The 20286-nt window shown below is 45.8% G+C and overlaps 1 protein-coding gene and 1 long non-coding RNA gene across 4 annotated transcripts in view; one reads left to right on the forward strand and one right to left on the reverse strand.

Annotated features, from left to right (window-relative positions):
• Positions 1–367: 367 nt before the first annotated feature.
• On the reverse strand, positions 368–19207 carry LOC140632518 (uncharacterized). Of its 2 annotated transcripts, XR_012030111.1 has the most exons (7): positions 18724–19207; positions 18121–18184; positions 17147–17272; positions 11598–11978; positions 6387–6574; positions 3392–3631; positions 368–2458 (listed from the first exon to the last, which is right to left on the reverse strand). It is a non-coding gene; the product is annotated as an uncharacterized lncRNA (long non-coding RNA). The 2 variants fall into 2 exon arrangements; XR_012030110.1 differs by having other exon boundaries at positions 369–2458; positions 17147–18184.
• Positions 4336–20286, forward strand: part of LOC140632517 (chondroitin sulfate proteoglycan 4-like) — a 68118-nt gene continuing 52167 nt past the window's right edge. For both annotated transcript variants that reach the window (XM_072824616.1, XM_072824617.1), the window contains exons 1-3: positions 4336–4463; positions 15670–15833; positions 16175–19744. In XM_072824616.1, the coding sequence (XP_072680717.1) occupies positions 4385–4463; positions 15670–15833; positions 16175–19744 (3813 nt within the window). In that variant the 5' untranslated portion in view covers positions 4336–4384. The remainder of the gene's footprint in view (positions 4464–15669; positions 15834–16174; positions 19745–20286) is intronic.

A 20286-nucleotide genomic window follows, 5' to 3' on the forward strand; every position in this document is an offset into this window, starting at 1 on the left:
AGGTGAGTGCCAGCCAAAATGACTAAGATTTGAGTGTGACCCTTATGCAGATGGATTTCCTGACCAGACACTATAAAGAAACATCCTTTGCATCACCATATCTGTAATTGGGCTTTCCCTGACAACTGAACATCTTAATTTCTCATTATTTTAGAGCTGTCTTAACTGCTATGGAAATTGGCTGGAGACCACTTTCAATGTTTGAAGCATTTAAGTGATAGATTACAGCTAATTTAAAGAAGAGGAAGAAGTGGCACTCTGCAGAAGATTACTCCTAGTCTCTTTCTGACACTTGAAATGATTTTTCTAAATTAAAAGCTTCAAGTTTATTAACAATCATTGCCTTTGGTTTGAGTAAAGAAATTCAAATATTTCAAGTTTCTCTGTGAGCTAAGTAAAAGAGCTCTATTTAAATGGCAGGGCTGTCCTGATGCCAATGATGACAAATGAGAATCATAAAATTTTGGGCCTGGAGTTTACATTTAATCCAATCCTTCCATTTTATAGGGGAGGACACTGAAATTGTTAATAAGGTTTGTGATTGTCACCCTGCTAGAATCAGAGCTAGAATTCCCACCCACCGGGTCCAGGGTTCTTCAACCTCAAAAAAATCAGAACTGCTATGGGCAGTGGGATAATGCTAGAAATTAATAACATGTTGTGATTTGTGATTTATAGTAAGAAATAAATATATTGTCTTAATTTTTTACTTGTCCTAAAAGCCTTGAAAGTTCCTAGGTGATGAGAATTATAAAATGTATCCCTTTTGTTATGTTAATGAGGTGACTTTTGGAAAGCCCCAGATAACCCTAAAGCTAGTGGCTGGTTGCCAGGGGAACTGATCATGTGATTAGATGGTAGGACCTTTCAGTCTCAGCCCCAGACCTCCAAGGAGGGGAGGGGAGGCCAGAAATTGAGTTCAATCACTAATGGCCAATGATTTCAGCAATCATGCTTATGTAATGAAGCCTCCACCGAAAACCAAAAGGAAGGGTTTGGAGAGTTTCCAGGTTGGTGAACTGGAACGTTTCCATGTGCCACTGGGCAGGGCCCCAAACTCCACCAGGACAGAAACTCCTTTGTGACCTTGCCTTATATATCTCTTCACCTGCATCTTCATTTCTATAACAAGTTGCAAGTTCAAGTTGATTCCTACAAGTTGATTCTTCCAAGTTCTCTCTGTGTAGCTGGGGTACCGGAGTACAAGAGTCCGTGGCCCCAGGGGTCCCAGAAAGACCAGGTTCAGCCACTCACCACTGACAAAATCTGAAGGCAGAGAAATGAGTGGTGGTGAAAGCAGAAAGGAATTTATTTCAGTGAGGCCAATTCCGAGAAGACAGTGGATTAGTGTTCCAAAGACAATCTCCAAGGGCTGAAAATACTTTCCAGTGTATTTAAGGAAAAATGTGGGACAAAGATCAGGTGGGTTTGCACAGGTGGGCAGTAAAAGTCTGGTTAATCATTGTTTTGGAGTCCATCATAAGGAGTCTTGCTGGCTCAGGGCAGTCCTCACTGTTTGAGGGGGTAGTGTCAGTAGCCATCAGGGAATACTTTGCCCACAGGGTCTTTGGAAGGAGACTCAAATCAATTAGAAAGTTTGAGGTCAAAATGGAGGTAGTTGGAGTCCTCTTTCATGTGCACTAATTAAAACAGTTCCTTCATATCCTTTAACATCTTTTGTAATTGAACAGGTTCAGGATAGGCCCTCCTCCCCAACCCTCCCCAACCCACCCTCCACCTCATGTGCCATTTTGACGTGTAGATTATTTTGAGCTGAAGGCATTCGAGATCCTGCAGGTTCAAGAGATACTTCTGCTTCTCCCTTAACCGCATAGAAGAACCTAAATTGGGCTTTTTTTTTTTTCCCCAGACTAAGAGTTACAAACAGAGGTAAATTTTATCTGAGTCACCCATCTGTACAGTAGGGCAAACATGTAATTACCAAATATCTGCTTTTCTTATCAGGAATCATGAAATTCATTCCTTTCCTCCGAAATCCCAGACCCCCTAACCCTTTCTCCTTAGTTCAGAATGACATACACTTCATTTTGCCTGTCTTTGGAATTTCCGTCTCTATGTGGACTCCCCATATGTAAGCCTATTACTTTGAATCTCTCCTGTTAATCTGTCTCATGTCAATTTGATTCTTAGTCCAGTTAGAAGGGCCTTTGAGGGAGCAGGGATTCTTGCTTCCCAACATAATAAACCAGAATTTAGTGAGTAAACCCATTTCCTGAGTCCTGTGAGCCACTCTAGCAAATTAATTGATCCCGAGTAGGGGGTTATGGGAGTCTCTGATTTATAACCAGTCAGTCAGAAGGTCACGTAGCAATCTGGACCTGTGATTGGCATCTTTAGTGGATGGCAGTCTTGTGTGACTGAGCCTTTAACCTGTGGAATCTCATGTAGCTAGTGCCAGAATTGAGTCCAGCTGAACCCAGCTGGTGTCAGAGTATGCCTGGTGGTGGGGAAAAAAAAACACACGTTGACATCGGTATCAGAATTGTTACGTGGATAGCATGAACAGTCTTATCAGTATATATGGCTAAGCTCATGGAAGGAAAATAAGACAGTCCTCCATCCTGAAGGAAAGATAAAAATGACTCATTTTCAGGACTGTGTATCTCTCCAGGGATGCTCAGAAATTAGCCAGAGAAGCCCAATGGACCTGCCTGGACCCCAAGGTGGAATGAACCAGTCCCCACGCTCAACAATCAATCCTCACGAGTTAGGTAAACCACACAACCACTAACTAGTACCCAAGCTGAGATCTTCACTCAGATCTCTTAAAGTACCAAGCCTGGGCTCTTAAGCAGAGGTGACATTTGAGTATAGCCTCCTTGGTGCACACCAGGGCCTCTCTGGGGAATCTTGCTCTGCACCACCCATATTTTAAATGTCTGTGAATACCTGAGCCAGCCAGGAGAAATTCTGCATGCCTGGACCAGTCTGAGCTGAACTGGCCTTTCAGCCCCAGGCCGACTTATATGATCAACTTCATCTCCAGCTCTTTGGCAGGATAGTGCCAGCCAGGTGGGGGGTGGGGGGGGCAGGGCAGGAGAGGGGCAAAAAGTAGGGTGCAGTTCCCCTAGAGAAGTAGGATAAAGCTGCTAGGAGAATGGAGGGGGGGACTGTTGAGCAGGTGAAATGTGTCTGCTCAAGATTAAACAAATTGCAGATTGCTGACAAAAAAAGTCAAAGTTGGATTCTACGCTTAAAAAAAAAAAAAACTATTACAGAACTAAAAAAGGGAAAGGAAGGGGATATGAAGTCATCCTTAATTTTATTAGGAACAAAGTATCACTAGCATTGATTGCCCATGTAGCACATTCCTTGGCATTTTATTTTGTCGAACACCAGTGTTGCAGAGAACACAGCCAGGGAAACTCACCCGGCAGGGAAGTCGATCTAGAAGGCCCTTGGCTCTTATTGATCAAACCCTGTTGTTGCCGGATCCTGCTCAAGTCCATGTTACCAGAAACCTCATTCTGGTATGAGGAGGCTTTTCCTGTCTAGGAGCATGCGTGCGCCCCAAATCAGAAGGTGCGAATCTGCACACGACTCCTGGGCCTCGATTCATTCCTCTGATAGAGCCTCCAAAAAATTCAATGAAGAAACTTGAGGGATCGTCCTTTAAATACAAATGAGGTTCACATTTGATAAGGAATGATGGTGCCATCTTATCACCTCCCACTCTTGGTCATTCATCCATCCCGCATTTGCTGGTGCCAACGCGCCAGGTGTACATTGAAGATACAGCAATAAACCCAACAACCTCCCCCCCCGCCCCCCGCCCTCCTGGATGGAGCTCAGTCGGGGCCGGGGAACCGGCTGCCTCAAGGCCCAGTTAGGGTCCCACCCCCTCCAGGAACCCTTCCCCGGCCTTCCTGGGTCACCGTCTCCGGCAGCACATCTCACCCTACCGGCTGGGCAGGGACCACCCACCCCCCGCCTGGGCCCCGCGCCCCGCGCCCCGCTCCCTTCCGGTTTGGTAGGCGGCCCCGGAGGAAGCCCGGCCCCGGCGGGCGCTGGAGGCGCTGGCGGCCGCGGGGCGCAGACGGCTCTTCCCGCCCTGGCCCAGCCCCCGCGCGGACCTCGGGCTGTGGGCGTGGCCTCGGGCTGTGGGCGGGCAGTGGGCGGGGCCGCGGGCTCAGACGGCTCTCCCGGCCCAGCCCCCGCGCAGGCGTCGCGGCCGTGGGCGGGGCCTCGGGGGTCGGGGCTGTGGGCGGAGCCTCGGGGGCGGTGGGCGGGGCCTCGGGGCTGTGGGCGGGGCCTCGGGGGTCGGGCGGTGGGCGGGGCCTCGGGGTCGGGGCGGAGGCGGGCCGGCGCAGGTGGCTGGGCGGCCGCCGGGGAGTGAGCGCGGGCGCCGGGCCCCCGCGGCGGGATGGGGCGGCTCGGGGCCCGCCGCCTCGTCCTGCTCGCCGCCTGCCTGGGGCTCTGCGGGGCGCGCGGGGCGCTCGGAGGTACGCGCCTGCCTTCCCCGTCCCGGGCCCCTCCCCGCCGCGCGGCGCCCGCTAGCGGAGGGTGGGCGAGCCGGGACCCGGGGGCTCGGGGAGGGACCCCAGGCCGGGCGTTCCTGGGCTGGGCGGCGGGAGGAGACGGCTCTGCCCTGCGCGGGGGGGTCGGCGCCGCCTCGGGCAGCTTCCAGCTCCCGCCCCCCCCCGCGCGGCGCGGCCCGCCGGGTCCGGGAGCCCGGGGGAGCCCCGGGGCGCCCCGGGGTGGGGACTGCTCCCGAAGGCCGCGCGGGCCTCGCCGCCCATGGGGGTTTCAGAGTTGGGCTCTTGGTCGCGCTCCGGCGAGCGGAGGAACGCGAGCTGCCGGCCTCCCCGCCGAGCCTGTGCAGCCCTGCGCCTCCCCTGGGCCCGACCCGCCGGCCTTAGGGGCCTTAAACTCGTCCCGGGACTTCTGGGGTCCCAGGCCTGGCCTGTGTCCTCTAAGTACCTCCACAAGCCCACCCACATTTTCTGATTTACTGGGAATGCTTTGCATTTCCATGGCGCTTTCCAAAAGTCGAGGATTACTAATAAAATCATACTTAATTGTGTACGACTCTTTAGAGTCCTGCACGTGGGCCTTCTAGTCCAATGTGGCTCCTTGAAATTTAATTTAGTTCAATTAAAGACTTCCTTTGATGCTTTTTTTTTTAAGATAAAACATTCTTAATCAACGGCCTTATATCTCTTTGTAGGATTCGGATTAAATTCTGAACACTTATTTACTTCATTTTAGGCATAGAGTAGACAGTGCCATTGCGGCCTACAGCGCCTGATTCACCAGGAGCCTGAGTAATGTTGCAGCCACAATGGCATCTGTAGTATGGACACTTTACTCTTAGCCCAGCTGCTCAGGGTCTTACTGCAGTTCCCCCAGCTCTGCTGCCACCCTGCTGTATGTGGGCCCTTCCTAGCTCTTTCTCCTGATTCCTTCCTGGCCGGAAGGGTCGATTAGGCCGGGAACTGCAGGTCTGGGGCTTTGATGTGGCTTTGAGAGAGAAGATTTCAGTTGCAGAACAGGGAGATATAGGAGCACAGTGAATTGTGCTGATTGGGTGGTGATCCATGATGGACCAGCGATCTAGTAGTGCTCAGTATAGGGTGATGGCAAGTCCATAACCTTGGAGTCAGAAGGACTAGGGCTTCGACCTGGGTGCCGTCATATGTTCTCAGAGTGGCTTTGGGAAGTGACTTTCCCTATCTAGTCTTAAATTTGCATCTGTAGAATTGAAATAATAACTTCTGCAGAGAGGCTTGAATACAATACTGTGTAAGACTTCCTTACAGCCAGACAACTACGCAGTAGTGCTCATTTCCCTCCTTTTCTACTCATTAGCCTCTCTTCTCGTCATCTGTGCAATTACCTTGGGTATGAGGCTAAGAAGCCAATGGATTAGATACTTCTCATTGAGGGGCCCAGGATGTGGATAGGGAAGGTTTCTTGGATAAAGAATTCCATGGCATAGAGAGCAGTTCCCCCTTATCCATAAGAGATACGCTCCAAGACCCCCAGTGGATGCCTGAAATCACAGATAGTACCAAACCCTATATGTACTATGTTTTTTCCTATACTACGTACTATAATAAAGTCTATTTTGTAAATTAGGCATAATAAGAGATCAACAACAATAACTAATAAAATAGGACAATTATAAAAATATACTATATTGGGATCCCTGGGTGGCGCAGCGGTTTGGCGCCTGCCTTTGGCCCAGGGCGCGATCCTGGAGACCCGGGATCGAATCCCACGTCGGGCTCCCGGTGCATGGAGCCTGCTTCTCCCTCTGCCTGTGTCTCTGCCTCATTCTCTCTCTCTCTGTGTGACTATCACAAATAAATAAAAATTAAAAAAAAATATATACTATATTAAAAGTTATATGAATGTGGTCTCACCCTCTCAAGATACCTCATACTGCATTCATCCTTTTCATTGTGCTGTGAGATGGGAAAGGGTCTATGTGATGAGATGAACCAGGCGAATGGCATAGGCATTGTGACGTAGCTTTGGGCTGCTATTACTCTTCTGAAGATAGGTCAGAAGGAGGATCATCTGTTTCTGGACAATGATTGACCATAGGTAACTGAAATCATAGATAAGGAAAAACTACAGTACTTTTAACATATATACTGTTCCTCACCCATGGCTTTTTTTTTTTTAAGATTTATTCATTTATTCATGACAGACACAGAGAGAGAGAGAGAGAGAGAGAGGCAAAGACAAAGGCAGAGGGAGAAAGCAGGCTTCCCTCAGGGAGCCCAATGCGGGACTCAATCCCGGATCCTGGGATCACGACCTGAGCCAAAGGCAGGCTCCCAACCGCTGAGCCACCTAGGTGTCCCACCCATGGCTTTAATTGCAACACAAATATTGGATGCTGAGGTCTTATCAAAAGCTACTTTAGGACGCTTTGAAGAATATCTTCTTGACTAGCTAAATGTGTGATCTGATTTTACTTTTCTTTCTTACTTTCTTGGATGATTCAGGCTGTTGCTTTGAATAAATCTAATTGTCAAACATAGGTGAACTCTGTTCTCGGTCTTTGAGGAACATCGGCTGATGTGTCCTCAGCTTGGAGAGTCTCACCAAACAGGGAGCCACTTTGCCTGGTAAACAGATCCTGTCTCAGTAAGAATATCCTTAGCATACACCCTCCGCACATTGCTATTTGCAAATCAAATATCAATACTACTATCACTAACCACTTTCTCAGGGTACAACATGTACTTAGCACTAGACCCATGTTGTCCATAGTTCAATGTCTCATTTTTGGCTCCCTTCTTATCAGATCCCATTAGAATATTATTGCTTTGACCTTGTACCAGCGCTGATGAAAAGCCTGAACAGGAAGAGAAGTGCCAGCACTTCCAGTTCCTTTTGCATTTACTGGTCCTCGTATTATTTCATGTATTTTTAAGCTATGATTGATTTGCAGGAATTTGAAAAAGCAATGGATCCTGTAAGAGAGGATTTGTTTAGTTAAGGTGAGATAACACAAGTGTAAACCCCGTTGGCCAGGCAGATCCATGTGTGGTGTGTCACTGAATGGAAAAGAGAGTTCTACAACCTTCTGGGTTGTAGAATTCCCACTGCTCCCTCAGGGAGACTTGTGTACCTAGCAGGTGAGACACATGGCTGGGCTCACATGGGCAACTGAGGCAGGATGCCCATCAATCTGTAAATTAGAGAAGAATAAAGAATTCTTATTTTTTTAGATGAAGGTAACCTGTGAATTCGTAATATTTTCTCCTGACTCCACAGTGAATGTCTTGGCACCTCTCTTTGCCATTTGTTTTTTTTTGTTGTTGTTTTTTTTCCACTTTACCATTTCTACCTGAAACTGAGATGCCCAAACCCAAATGCTCACCATGGCCAGTGTGTCATGGTGAGCCAAGCAACAGCTGGTATGGCAGGAGCTGCCACTGAGTGGTGGACTCCAGAGCTGGGACATCCAGCCCCACTCATGGCTGCTGTGCTGTGGGGATCAATAGGTCCCAGGATGGCCCGATCAGCTGATTCATGTGGGGAAGCCCAGAAGTTCAGGTGTTTGATTAAATTCTCCTTTCTTTAAAATATCTTAATTTAATATTTTTATTAAATTAGAAATAGAGCTGCACCTGCCTTACAAACTCAACCAAACTCATAACCTCTGCTTCTGGGGACTTTCCCAGTGCTATGGCTTTATTCGGCTCCATCTTCCCAGCACTTAGTACAATACCTACAAATGACAGGTGCTCAATCAATCCGAGCACCTGAAGGACAGGACACAGTTGGGGACCAGAGAAGACAGAAAGACAGCTCCCCGGGGAAGTTCACATCGTGATTCCCAGAATAGAGATTATGTTGCTTTACATGGCAAAAGGGACTTTGCAGCTGTGATCCAATTAAGGATTTTGAGATGAGGGATTACATGGGATCATCCGTGTGGGCCCTAAGCAAACACAAAGTGTTAAAAAAGGGAGAAAATCTGCTGGAAGCAGAGGTTGGAGTGACATGATTGCTGGCGGGGGCCACAAGCCAAGAAATGTGGCAGTCTCTTACAAGTTACAAAAGGCCAGGAAACCGATTCTCCCCTCCAGCTGCCAGGAAAAAAACACAGCCCTGCTGACACCTTGATTTTAGCTCAGCAAGACCTATTTTTGGGCTACTAGCCTCCAGAATTGTAAAGCAGTAAATCTGTGTCATATGAAGCCATTACATTTGCAGTAATTTGGTGCAGCAGCAATAGGGGTTAAGAGTGGGAGAGTAAACATAGATTTGCACAAGGGCCACATGTGTCCAAGATAGGACATAGGTACTATGTCATGAAGAGGGAGTTTTCAGCTCAGTCAGTACCCAGCTAGGGACTAGGGCTGATTCCCCGCTTCATTCCAGGGGTGCTATGGGAAGCTACAGAGTCCACAGGAATAGCTCCCCCTGGAGTGATGCGGGACACAGTCTACTTGACCCCATGCAGCAGGCATGAGGTAGAGGTAGAGAATGCCCCACCAGGAGAAGCTTGGTAAGTGCTGCTTTGCCCTTTGCCACCTGAGCATTTGGCATGGCATGTTTGGAGGATGAATGAATGAAAAGTGAGAAGGTGTTGGGTCCTGTTCTACAAGAAGAGTAGAAGAGTTGCAGGGCCACAGATCACTTGGGCCCCACCTAGAAACCCAAGACGGGCATCTTCATGTGGCCCTGGGCCCACTACCAGTCCTTTCCCGCCCTCCTACAGTGCCAGCAACATGTTTAACAGAGATGTGTTGCCAGAGGCCCCTGTGGTCCCCCAGCCCACTAAACAACAGCCCATCCCTGCAGCCATGGAGCAGACACCTCCTCACTCGTTGACTTTCTGTCCCAACTTCTATGTTAGTGGACCTGAGTTTTGTGGGAGAGACTCTTAGAGTTTCCCTCCTTGGGGTTTGCTTCTAATGGACAAAGGAGGTTGGGCCTCTCGGGCAGGTTAGGTGTTTGTGCTGAATTACTCCATACCTGGAAGTTTTCTTTCTCAGAGTGTTCTGGATGGTTAGCTATCTCTTGAATAAATATTTGATTTGGTTTGGTTTGATAAAGCATGCAACGTCAGTGCCACAGTTAAATACTATAGGTATTCCTCAGAGCAGATTTGTGAAGTAAAAATGTGGCTTTCCTTTCCAAGTGCTGTGACTCCCCTCACATGGTCAGCATGAGGGAGAGCTGCTTTATAATGCTGGCCCTCCTCCTAGCACCTCGTCTTAGACCTTTATGTGATGCCAGTGCGGTAGCAGAGAAGTTCGTTTTTGTGGTTTTATATTTTAACTTTTAAAATAAGCTTCTACGCTTATGATATATCATCTGTAGAATACATTTCAAAGAAATGCAATGCATAAAAGGCACAGTGTAAAATTGTTGATAATGGGGCAGCCCGGGTGGCTCAGCGGTAGCACCGCCTTCGGCCCAGGGGCTGATTCTGGAGACCCAGGATCGAGTCCCATGTCAGGCTCCCTGCATGGAGCCTGCTTCTCTCTCTGCCTCTCTCTCTCTCTCTCTCTCTCTCTGTCTCTTATGAATAAATGAATAAAATCTTTAAAAAAAACTTGCCGACAATGTTATATTATGAAAAGGCAGCTATAGTTTCCCAGGAAAGCAAACACTTCCGAAATCTCTTTCTTGGGAATACTTTCCTAATTACTTTCTATCTCACTCTTGCTTTGCCCTCACACAGTCACCAGGCCAATCTTTCTAAAATCCAGAACTGATGTGTCTTCTCCCAACTAAAAACCGTATCTTCCCCATTGTGTGAAGAAGGAGGTGCAACCTTTTTGAAGTGGTTTGTAAGACTCCCCTGCCCCTGTCAGTGGGTCCCTGACCATGAGGATCCAGTTGGCCAGTCAGCCATTTTCTCCCTAAACGTTCATTGAAAATCTCGTCAATATGTGCCAACAGAACAAAGCAAAACAAAACCAAGCTTCCCTCCTAGGAACCCTCTCTCCATAAGTGGATACCTAGCCAGAAACCTGGAAATTCATCTAGATTGCCCCCGTGTCCTCCCCTTCTCCCTCCTAGACAGTCCAGCTTTTAAAATCTGTTGAACCCACCCACCTACTTCTTCCCCTGACTGCCTCCCTCATTGGGTGCCTCCTATGTGCCAGACACTCTTGTAGGTGCCAAGGATTGAGCAGAGGCCAAGACTAGTAAAGCCTCCTGCCCTCAAAACCTCACATTCTCTTTGGGATGGAATGGGAGTGGAGCTGGATAATAATCCAGGAAACAAAGAAGGAAGGTAACTGGAGCTGACAATAAGGGCCTTGAAAGTTTAAACTGAAAGTTCAGGGAAGGCCTTTCAGCCCTCTGACCATTTGTCCCCTGCCCCCTTATACCTCTGCAGCTGCCACCCTGGCTGCTCCCCCCTCACACTGTGCTTGGCCAGACTGGACCTTTGGTTTCCTTGCCTCCTATCTCCCCTCGTTTTTCTCCTCTTGCTCTTTCCTGTTCCTCACTAGGTCTTTCTGGAAGCCCCTCAGGCCATCCCCCTTGACCTGGCTGAGTCCCTCTGTAGTGCTGTTTCCCAGGTACTAAGCCACTGTAAGTGCTTGATTGGCTGTCTATGTCGTTCACCTTTGAATCCCTATATCTGTGGTATATTTGGTATATTTGTGGACAGCATAAGTACATGTAGGGTGGGCCACTGAAATCTGCTAGAGAGAGACACTTGATAGGCACAGTGCTCCTTCTTTCATACCCTGGCAGGGCCCCAAACAAGCTAGTGTTGTAACAACTTTCTAACAGTGCCTGGATCAGATATACTCTTCTTTTTGAAGAGTATATATATATTTTTGAAGAGTATATATATTTGAGCAGCTTTCTCTTCTGATAGACTGGAAGGCCCCTTAGTCTCAGTAATTTCTTACCTCCAACTCCTGATAGTACCTGGCACATAGTAGGTGCTCAGTAAGTCATAAACCAAAATACCCCCAAACAAGGAAAACCAAAATCAAACAAAATAAAATCCAAGAAGATGTAGTTTGGAAAAAGAAATGGGAACCATTTCTAAGGTAGATAAAATGAGTCCACTAATCAATCACCCCCGTGGGAGAAATTATAGAGGAATAGAAATGCTTACTTTCCCTGAAAAGTCTTTTACCTACCTTATTGCCAAACTTGGCTTCCATTCAATCATTTCACCTTTTTACATGAGCACATAAAACCAGGACGTTGCTCTGATTTCTGTTCACCTTGGCTTGCCCTACCCATGTAATACTGAAATCACACCTTTTCCTTTGCTGCAGGTGGAGATCACCTTTCTTTTTCTAGGACCCAGTTTTTCTTGTGCTTCGATTTGCTTCTTACTGTTATTTTGAGGTGCTTCACTAGGAGCCATAAAAGTTGAGGTCAGTTTGGAGATGTGTGAGGACATAACTGGTTGTAGGCTGTCACACCGGAACCTGCTTCCTTGTTTGTTCCCTGAGGCAATGGAAATTTCTAGCCACCAGCTGATCCTGGAATTGATTTAGTGCCAGGGAGGTGAACTGTGGGAAAATATAATATTACTTAGTCATTCTCAGCAGTAGATTTAATGATTTAGAAAACATTTCCTGGTTTTGAGAGCTTAACAATACAGCCTCTACGTCTGTCAAAAATCAGAGTGGGGGGTATTCAGTAACCGGAAGGCCAGGGGAATACATACACTACATAGGATTTGTAAAGACTTGTTTCATCCTTCTGACCTTATGGCTACATTCTCGTTTTACCGAATTATTAATGGTAGTTTTTAAGTAGAGAAGCATGCTTATACCTACGTGAGAAAGTTTGTAGAGATCATATTCATCTCTGTATCAGCTTCTTGTCTTGGTGAAAACACAGGATCGGAGGTGGGGAATGCTTGGTTTTTGTCTTAGCTCTGTTTTGAACTAACTGTTGATGGTACATGAGTCCCTAAGCCTCTCTAGGCCTGAGTTTACTCAACTATAAAGTGAGGGCCTCCTAGGTTCATATAGTTTGGTTCAAAAAATGCTTGCTTGCTACTCATCTTAGATTGGGTTCCCTAAGGAGAGTGGCATAGGCAAGGATTCTTGTGCAAATAAATTGCTGAGTGAGGTGACCAGGAGAGAGCTGGAAGGAAGGAGAGAAGCATGATAGGGGAGGAGAAGATACCAAGCAAAGATCTAGTTTTAGCTGATCTATTCTCAGTCTGATCCCAGAGAAAACTCTAGAATATGAATGGCAACACAGAGCTCTACACATTTTAAATGTCTGTCTCAATCAGTCATTGGCTATAGGTTCCCCTCTAGGGCAGGGGGTGTAAGTTCACTGAAATTCCTGGATAACACAGTGAAACAGCTGAAGGATGGGTATACCAGCTTGTTAAAAGGGATCTCAGTGGGCTACCAACAGAACCTATTAGGCACCTGTGGCCAGGTACTGTGCTAGGTATTGGAGAGGGAAAGATTAAAAAAAGAGAGAGGGATGGTTCCTTATCATAGGAAACTCATGGAATAGTCCAGGAGATAGATGAATAAGCAAGTAAGTTCAGTACAACATGGTGAATGCTGGAATAAAAGAATATTCAGAGTGTTGTACGAATTCAGGAAGGATTCAGGAAGCAGAATCTAAGATGGAGATAATCATGCTGGAGCCTTATTGAGGACTGTTCTTAGGATCAACATTTGCTCTCAGACGCAGATATTATATCTCCTGGAGACCCAGCAGGAGGTGTTTAAAGATCTATAATTTAAAGACCTTTAGAAGTAAAAATCTTTCTTTTGAAGTCTTGGAGGATAGAACCTCACTCCAGAAAAGTATTGCTTCTGAGCTAGTGATTCAATGGTACCTCCGTAAGGTTGTCCCAACACTCTGTCAGGTCCTATCATATATAATAGATGTAATATATGTTAGGACATTGGATCCTATGATCTTAGGTCCATTACTACACCTTCCTTGGAGTAAAGGGCATGTCTTTGGTTGGTGTGATGTTATTTGGCCTCCTTTATTAGTGGATTAAACACTCCATGAGCTCTTCATATAGGGGTGCTATCTGAGGCAACAAAGTCAAATATATACCCAGAATATGTGTTTATTTTATTTTTTGAAATGAACACTGGCCATTCTGAGGAAGGGTTTCACTGAAGTCAGCTCAACATGAAGTGGACAGTTGGCCTCTCTTCAAGGGATAGTAACATCTTGGGAATTGGTATTGGACTCTGTTGGAGGCATGTTGGGCATTCAGCAGTAGCAGTAGCTAGGAAAGCCTTGGCAAGAGGGAGCCCAGACTATTGGTTGCATACATAGTTTCAACACTGCCATCATGCTACCTCTTTGTACCAACATATGGGGCATAGATGACAGAGGCTGGCTGATGTAAACAGACCAAGTCACTCTGTCTGCCTGGTTGTTTGACGCATATTCTGTGGTAGATGTTTTCTGGTGGGCATTAACATGCAGTATAAAGATCTTCCCACTTCCTGTGTCAATCCCAGACCTCCATATTCCTACTCTTTCAATCTTTTGCCTCCTAGGTTCTTGACCATCTGGCCAGGCCATTTTCTGCTCTCTATCAGCCTTCATTTATTTGAACCTCAGTCCACTTCTCTCTGTGCGCAAAGTGGATGGTTAGGTGTTCTACCCAAAGTTCTATCTGCTGGGAGGACTTTTTCTTACTAGTGTTTTCCATGACCACCACTAAGAGGAGCTATGGTGCAGCTGGAGTCTATTTTCATCATGAAGCCATATGATGAAGCTGACTCATCTATGAGCCATGCTCAGGTGTTTTGTTTCTCCATCAGCTGGTACCACAGGATTCGCTCATGCAGCCATATGCATGAGCTGAGGAAAGGTGCTGGCATAAAAATGGTAATGACATGGGGCTCAGGGCTACCATCTTGCGCACTTGCTTGTGCCTTCTGGTCCTATTTATGTTCAATCCTGAAGTACCACTTTCATCTTTTTCATCCATCTGTCATGGTAATCTGTTGTGTCTGTCTCACAGTGGGTTGTTGCAATTTCTGTGCATCCAGGAGCCACTTTAGCAGAGAGTTCACACCATTTCTGGTAGTCTTTGCCAGAGTGTTATATCCTATATCCTTGGAGAGTGATCCCAAACCTATAGACTCTTTCTTATCCAACGTCATGCTTTGCCCCTTGATCAGCTATCCTGAGTCATATGTGTACTCTGGCAGCTACAGGTAGTAGAATACACATGGAGAGGTCCTGTGGCTACAGTAGGCTCTAGTCCTTTACCACCCATATCAAGCCCCACATGTCCCCACACAGGTTGTGACTTACTTTTGGTTTTGGTCTAGCGGCCAGGAGGCCAGGTGAAGAGATGGGGATGTATCTTCAGAGGTCAAATGCTGCTTGTGGGGAGAATCCTCTGCCACCTCTTAAGCAAGGGGCATGCCAGCCTTTGTAGGGGAATAGGCCACTTCTGTAGGCTAAGAGGGTTCAGAGGGATCTAGGGACCCAAGGTATTTGAACGCATCAACCTAGATGTCTCTAATTCCTTATATCAAGGATCCATTCTTTCCCAACCAGGGCCTTAGCTTTGTCAGAGCAAGCCTAACAAAGATGGGACTTTAACTCTATTTGTAGTTGACTAGTCTAATGATTAATTCCTGGGTAGGAGTCTTATCTTCCACTGGCTTCCGGCTGTAAGAAAGGAAGACTATATGCTACCAGGCAAGCCCTCTTGCTTTTATACTTAGCTTGTAATTGTCAACTAATCTCGCCTAGCTTTTCCTTATCTTTTTTCAAAGCTTCATTCAAATTTAGCAATACACACTCAATTCCATAGTCCTCATAGCTGCTATTTGCCCTGTATTTTTCATAGCTTGATCTTTGTTGGCTGGCTAATGTGTTCCCTTCTGCTTTTATACCAGTTCACCACCAGTGGTTTGGGATTATCCCTGTGACAGGGCAAGAAGCAGGATAGGGTACATGGAAAAGTAGACTTCCAATTCAGTTTCAACAGAAGCCTCGACCACTTTTTGAGAGTTCTGAGGAGAAACTGGCCCATCAAAGCTGTTTTGAGTTGGGGTAAGAGAACACTGAGCTTTTGTTCCCTGACATTGAATCTGTGGGCTACCCCAGGAACTATTTGTGGCCTTGGGCAAGGCAGTTTTCCTCAGCAGGATCAATCCCTGAAGGGAGATGACACTCTAAAGTGGGATTATCATTGTGTCATAAATTTACTAATTTATACTCCTTTTGAAAATTTTTCCCTAGCATCTTTTTATGGTGAAAGCTACGTGGAGCTCAACATCATAGAAGTTTCATCTGAGTTCTCTCTTCAATTAAAATTTCAAACCAGCAAACCACAGGGATTACTTTTTCTTGCAGCTGGAAAGAATGACTACTGTATAATAGAACTGCTATCAGGAAACTTACGGGTAAGATTTTCTTAAATCTTTAAAAATGTGTAAGTATTCAATTACTAGAGGAAAAGCCATGAGAGAAAGAGAACAAAATCGCTATCCATTTGATTAGTGTTATTTTATTAGAATAAAATCACATGCCATGTGAAAAGTTGGGATCTCCTCCGATTTTACCAGCATGCCTGAAATATTCTGACTCCGAAATTTTTAAACCTCATTGATGTAGTCCATACATTATGTGGAAAGTGGTTTCAAGTCCAAGTCTCTCTCTCTCTCTCTCTCTCTGTGGGTGGCCCTGTTTTCGCAATAAGATGCTATGAGATGAGATTGATTAATTGTGATTCTTTCTCTTTCAGGTGAGGGTGAATTTGGGTGCAGGCAAACAAGTACTCCTTTCTGAGCAAAGACTTCGTATGGATGACCTGGTTTGGCACTTAGTGGAACTGTACTGTTTTAAAAACAGTATCTCTCTGGTTATCGACAAACATTATGAGACAACTGGCCAGATCGCTGGTGGGATGCACAATTTGCACTTTCAACATGGAATCTATATAGCAGGCCATGGTGGACTTGATGTCGCTTACCTAGATGAAGAGCTCCCCAATTTCCGCGGGTGTATGGAGGATGTGGTATTTAACCAGAGGGAGATCCTTGCATCCCTTAGATCTTACCCTAGTTTTAAGAAGGTTTATGAGGTGTCACTAGGATGCAGTGATGAATTTTTTGCCGGGGAGGATGAAGCCATCAATTTCTTTAGCTCCAGATCCTATGTCACCTTCCCAGAATGGAGGGTGCAAGGGGAAGGGCTGTTGGAATTTGCTTTGCAGACTGCAACTCAACAAGCTTTGCTTTTATTTCAGTCAGGAAGAGAAGGAAATTTTGTTGCTTTGGAAATAGTTAATGGTCTGTTGAAGGCTCACGTAGGAAGGAGCAAAAGTAATACCCAGCTCTCTTCTTTTAGCTTAGTTAGTGACAACAAGTGGCATGTTATTCAACTCAAATTCACTGGAGGGTATCTGGACCTGATGGTGGATGAGCAAGCGGTAAGAACACTACTGCCTTTGCAAAGCAAGTCATTTGTCTCAGAAGGCCCCCTCTTTGTGGGAGGTCTTGATAACCATAAGGGAGAAGAAGTTAAGAAGTTGGAACTGGCCTCCGTGCCCAGGAAATCTGCTCGAGGAATCTCTTTCAAAGGGTGCTTAAGAGGCTTGGAGGTCAACTCAGAAAAGAAAGCATTGAAGAGTGCCCTTGTGTCCAAAGATATAGCTGTTGGGTGTAAAGTGCAGAGTAGTGATAATGAAAACCCTTTCATTACGACAACAGAATACCTGCATCCATCAGAAGTTCCCCTTTCCACTGTAGTCCCTGAGGCAGGCAAGCCTTTTATTCACCATGCGAGTAGCTATTTCTTGAGTCTGAATAACTTGGAGGTCCAAGAAGGTGGGCGAGCCTTTCTGGAACAAAGGCATATGAAAGTGGATGTGGCATCCGAAGATTTGGGTATCCATCATTCTCAAATACTATTTAAAATAGAGGAAATGCCCCTGCATGGGTTCCTTCAAATCGATGTTTCCCCTGCGCTGGGAATGGAGAAGGCTTTTACTATGTTAGATTTGGGGCAAGGAAAAGTTTGGTATGTCCATGATGGTTCAGAAGAACCTAGGGATTTTTTCACATTTTCAGTCTCTTCCAACAGCAAGAAGGAAATGGCATTACGTCTGCAAGGACATGTGCCATATGTGTTTAACATTACTGTCCTTCCAGTGAATGATCCCCCATACCTGAAGCTCCCTGAAGGAAACATGCTTCTCCTGTTTGAGAATTCTAAGAAACGACTGACTCCGAATATCATACATGTGTCAGACCCTGACACAGATCCTTTGAGTCTTAGTTTCTCTGTTCTTGGCAACTTCAATTTAGATGCTGGGTTTTTAGAAAACACCAATCATCCTGGGAAAGCCATCAATAGTTTTACGCATGGGGATTTAAGAGATGGCAACATTTTCTATGTGCACAGAGGTCATCGGAACTCCCGGATCCTTCTGCGAGCAAGCGATGGAGAGCTGGTTAGCAATACGGTAGTGTTACGGGTCATGGCTGTTCCTTGGGACTTTGAAGTGGTCATTAGAACCGGTGCAGTCGTCCAGCAGGGTGGCGCGGTTCTGATTACACAGAGTGACTTGTCGGTGGAGGTTAATGGTGAACCCCACGAGATGGAGACCCGCTATGCTATCACTCATCCACCCCAATTTGGCCAGATTCAGCGGCAGGGATCAAGTGGTGAATGGAAACAAGTTAGTACCTTTTCTCAGCGTTCCATTGATCGGGGTCGGGTCCGGTACCATAGTACATTTCGAGGATTACAGCTAGAAAATATTACAGATCACTTTAAATTTAAAGTTAACATAGAAGGAAAAATCAGTGAAGAGCTGATGTTTCCTATTACCGTCCACTGGCTTAAGGTTATACTTCTGAAAAATGTTCCTCTCAAGGTCAATAAAATAAGCAGACAAATACTGAACTCTGATCATTTGCAGGCTGTGACGGAGGGTGTGGACGTAACTCAGAGAGAACTGCATTTTAAGTTACTGACCCCACCTAAGAAAGGAAAATTGCTAGTTGGCAATAAAATTCTAAAAACAAACTCCATCTTCAGCCAACAAAACATTTCAGACTCTAAGATAAGTTATGAGCCACAGGAGAGGCTCAGGGAAGACACACAAGATACCTTTAGGTTCTTGATTGTTGCAAAGCACATAGAATCAAAAGATTATACTTTCAGAATAAACTTTGAAGCAGATAAGACACGCATTATTGTAACTAACAAAGGATTATTTGTAAAAGAAGGAGAAGAGAAATTAATTACAAAATCGGAATTATTTGCTCAAACACTGGACAATCGGACCTTCCAATATAAAATCACCAGGAGTCCTCAACATGGAAAACTGAAACTGGTTAACTTCTCAGATCCTCTGGGAAGTCATGACAGTATCACTGAGTTCACTGATCAAGACTTAGAGGGTGAGCGGCTGATGTATGTCCATGATGACTCCGAGACTCAGTGTGATGAATTCCTCCTTGTGGCCTCCACTGCAGGACCAGGCCAGGAAGGAGTGGTCAGGCATCTTGACACAGAACATTTATCTATAGAAATCAAAGTTGCCATTTCTGTAGAGTTAAGGAATGATGAGAAACCAGTGCGTGTGGTAGATAAGGTCTTTCATGTCGTGAGGAATGGCCAGCGCCTACTGACCCTGGCAGATCTCTGTTACCATGACCCAGACTCAGATTTTGATGATGGGCAGTTGCTCTACACCCGGCGGGGCATCCCAAATGGGGACTTGGTGAGAGCCAGTGATCCCACTCAGAAACTCTACCAGTTCAGGCAAGATGACCTGCGCGAAGGGCGAGTGCTCTTCAGGCATAAGGGAGCCGACTCCGCCCGCTTTGTGCTGTTTGTGACAGATGGTGTCCATTACACATCATCCCTTCTTGAGGTCACTGTGTCAGACCCTTACATCCAGATAGCCAACAACACGGGCCTGGTTGTACAAAGAGGAGAGGGCAGCAGCCTCACAGCATCTAACCTCAGTGTTACCACAAACCAAGATGTTAGAACAGACCATGAGATTGAATTCCACATGCTGCAGCCCCCAAAGCATGGCAGAGTGCTGGTCAACCACTCAGTGTCCCACACATTTTCCCAGCATGACCTGAAGCAAGGACATGTGATTTATAGGCATGATGGCAGTGGCAAGTCCGATATGTTCAACCTGAGAGTGAAAGTTAAAGAGATCTATGTAGAAGTGAGCGTCTACGTACAAGTGTACTCAGAAAGTCACCAACGTCACGCTCAAATTCTGCTCATCAAGACCCTTGTAGTTGAAGAAGGAAAACCAGTAAAACTGAGTCGAGGAAGACTCCAGGTAGGTAGTTGTCCAAGTATTCTTTCCCTCCCGGAGTAATCTGCATCTAAGAGCTATTTTTGTGTTGATTTTACTTTGGTATTGAGAATTACTTTTTTCTAAATGTAAATGCCATTGAAAAGAAAAGCTGGAAGGTTTCATGATTTCGACACTGCTAATTTCCCTATAGTTGGTAATGGAATATAAGTAATACTAAGCCTTATGTTAAAGCCGAGTACACCCCAGCACACAAGTATGTATGTTTGTTTAGTGGAGGATGAACTGGGAATGAGGAGATGATGCACATATTATAGCAAATTAAGAGATCTTTACTTTTTTATCATTTTTATAGAAATACTGTCAATATTTCATTTGATCTAAGTTACATTTGTTGTGATAAAGCAGGGTATAAAAATTTAAAGCAACTTAATCATAATCATAAAAAGGATCCCTAAAACAGCAGAGAATGCTGTCTTACACATTTAATTTCCTTAGCTCTGAATATGGCATCATTTTGTTTCCTAAATTTAATGGATAAAATTGGCCCAGACAAGTGGAATGCC

This window comes from Canis lupus, chromosome 4 (genome assembly GCF_048164855.1).
Source record: "Canis lupus baileyi chromosome 4, mCanLup2.hap1, whole genome shotgun sequence".
Taxonomy (NCBI): domain Eukaryota; kingdom Metazoa; phylum Chordata; class Mammalia; order Carnivora; family Canidae; genus Canis; species Canis lupus.